This window comes from Watersipora subatra, chromosome 2, assembly GCF_963576615.1.
Source record: "Watersipora subatra chromosome 2, tzWatSuba1.1, whole genome shotgun sequence".
In the NCBI taxonomy this organism is placed as follows: domain Eukaryota; kingdom Metazoa; phylum Bryozoa; class Gymnolaemata; order Cheilostomatida; family Watersiporidae; genus Watersipora; species Watersipora subatra.
Window position 1 is genome coordinate 59,140,713 of NC_088709.1, and position 2,937 is coordinate 59,143,649.

At 36.6% G+C, this 2,937-nt stretch overlaps 1 protein-coding gene across 1 annotated transcript; it reads left to right on the forward strand.

Moving 5' to 3' along the window:
• The first annotated feature begins 210 nt into the window (after window positions 1-210).
• On the forward strand, window positions 211-2,573 carry LOC137387828 (pyridoxal phosphate phosphatase PHOSPHO2-like). The gene is made up of 3 exons (XM_068074340.1): window positions 211-252; window positions 884-1,356; window positions 2,181-2,573. Exons 2-3 carry the CDS (start codon window positions 888-890, stop codon window positions 2,432-2,434), a joined length of 723 nt encoding a protein of 240 aa, XP_067930441.1. The 5' UTR covers window positions 211-252; window positions 884-887; the 3' UTR covers window positions 2,435-2,573.
• Window positions 2,574-2,937: the final 364 nt, after the last annotated feature.

Genomic DNA, 2,937 nt, shown 5'->3' on the forward strand with positions numbered 1-2,937 from the left:
AATTATTGCGCTTTCCCGGCTTACTAAAAGCTTCCCTTAGTTGATCCAACACCGTTTGGTATGCCTGGGTTGTCTGATAGCTATAAAAGGTTCCCTAAACAATCTTAGTCTAAAAGTCAAGCCTAATCCGGGAGCAAGAGTTCAGTGTAATATGTTATCAGTGTGTTTTCATAGTCTAACACACTGATATAGCTAACTGTGGTAAAGAGATAGGACACACGTTGGAGAAAGGACATATTAGCAGCTAAGAGGGTAAGCATATGTAGTCACAAATCTTTTTAAAAGTATGCATAAAAGGACATCAGATTTAATTCAGTGGTTATACATGCTTTCATAGTGATGAGTATAGCTTTATGGATAGCTCCAAGCTTGTAAAAGGTCTTATGTATACACTGCAACTATGATGAATGTTACAAAGTAAATGTATGACTATGCTTTGAGCTGTCTCTTAAAATTCTAAGTGTAAATCTTAGTATATGCGCAATTGAAGCGGTGTAGTTCAGGTTTCAAGGACAGCCGTGGATGTTTGGGTTACTTTAATGAAGGAAGCTGCTATGATTGTTTCTAATCGTTTCAATATTAGCCATGCGATATCATAAAGACGAATTTGAGCAATAACAATTAGTCAAACACTTAGGAAATAGGGCAAGCATTTTGAAAGTGTTTTGTTTTGGTGGTTTCGTTTTGTTGATGAGAAGATGACTAACCGTTCTTCGATGAACTAACTGTATTTGTTATTATCCTCTTATTGACATTTTGTGGTCAAAACTGTTAACCACAAAATGGTTAATGACTAACAAAGAAAGATACTTGTCCTTAATGCTTAAAATGTAGGCAATTGAATATATCATTTGACTTGAAACCCATTTTTATGTTTAGGTAGAGAAATGGCTGGAGGGCCGAAGTCCTTGGTTGTGCTTGATTTTGACTACACAATCGTTGAGACTTGTTATGATCAGAGTTTAGTCAAGTTGCTTGCTGTGCCTCTCCCTGATGATCTGAAGGCTCTCTACCTCGTAGAGACTAGTTGGACGGCATATATGAATGGTCTGCTTTCCTTCTTGCATGAACAGGGTATTACTAGTGATGTCATAAAACAAACCGTTCTGGAATCACGCCCTGTCAAAGGCATGATGGAATTGTTCCAACACTTTGCTCAAGGACAGTATGAAGTCATCATACTGTCTGATGCCAACCAGCTGTTTATTGAATGGCTATTGAAGGATTATGGCATCTATGAGCAGGTGGAACAGGTGTATGCCAACCCAGTGAAGTGTTCCGATGGAAAGCTCATTGAAACATACTACCATGAGAATCAGGACTGGTGCAGTCTGTCTTCAAAAAACCTTTGCAAAGGTAAATTATGCTATTTGTTTCTTTACATGTTGTAAACCCAGATTTCTTAGAGTGACATGATCAGATCATCGTGTTAGGATAATTTTCTATAGGAAATCTTTTTTATGTTTTGGTTATGGTCTTCGTTTCATATACTGTAGTCTGGTTGCTTTGATAAAATCTTTGTTTGTTCTTTGTGGATACAATTTTATTCACAGATCAAAATAACAAATCGCCAAGTTCTTTTGTATTAATTTTCCTTTGTACTTTCCATCTTGAGTCATCTAGGCAGGCTCGAACTGAAAACGGAAGATGGATGGTCAGCTGTCGATTAATTCTGGTTTTGATGCATCTTTTTGCAATACAAACATTATTTTGAAAAGTACCAGAAGCATTGTAGGCCGTGCCTCTAGCTGCCATTAACTAGAAAAAATACACTGTAAAGTTGTAGTTGCACCAGAAACCAAGTACCAAGCAGGCAACCGTAACTTCTCTACACCTGATACTTGGTATCAAACACAAGAATCATTACGCCTACATTCAAAACAAGCCAAAATTGGCAGCAGTGTCGATGTTTATTTTTTGTGCGATGAGCTAGGCGTGTAGTAAAATTATCTTTTGCAACAAGTGTGTGGGTTAACATCAATCTTGTCGTTAGAGAAAAGTTTTCTAATTGGGAAAATTAAAATAATATTGAGTAAAGCGTTTTTAGAAGGTCTGCAGTATATTATGAACCTTTTCCATCTGACAGTTATTATTAGTTTTGCATAGACATAATTAATGTCTAGTAACTTTCATCCATTACTCAATATCTATGTCTTTACCTACAATATTTCTTCTTTTAGGCAAGGCTTTGAAGGATCATGTAGAACAGAAAAGGGCAAGCGGAGTTACTTACTCACGCATCATTTATATCGGAGATGGTGAGAATGATTACTGCCCGACATTGGAACTATCAACTGGTGATTACGTTTTTGCAAGAAAGAGCTTTGACTTGGAGAGAAAAATTAAAGACAACATATCGGAAGTTGCTGCAAAGGTGTTCTACTGGGAATCGGGAAAAGAGATTTTGCAAGCATTACAAGATATACAGCAATAGATTGAGTTGTGGAGCAACTAAACGTTGATAAGAGAAAGACGGAATCAAACTACACAAATAACTGAATGATTTAGATAAACTAAGCAGGAAAACACATGGTGGGGAAAATGACGGCTTTTTCACTATGCGATAATCAGTATTGTTCATTTTCCACAGCATTTCATTCTATTCACTCCCTAAACAGATGAGGTATGATAACTCATGATTGAATTTAGAGAAATAAACTGTGTTTGAGGAAGTTAATGAAAGGAAGTTGGATGGTTGGAAGCAAAAGCTATCATTGAAAAGAAATGAACCTAATGATTCCTTGACTGAACTTGATCAGGGTTCAAACAATCAGACAAAAATATATGCCATCACTAGTTGCGAGTTTGCCCGTCTCTCTCATTATTGATATCGGCTATGGCATTCAAACTGTAGCATTACACATGTCTATTCTGTTGACTTCTCTCTTGAAGTGCAATAATGGACGTCATAATTGCTTTTTTGCTTAAATCTGAACA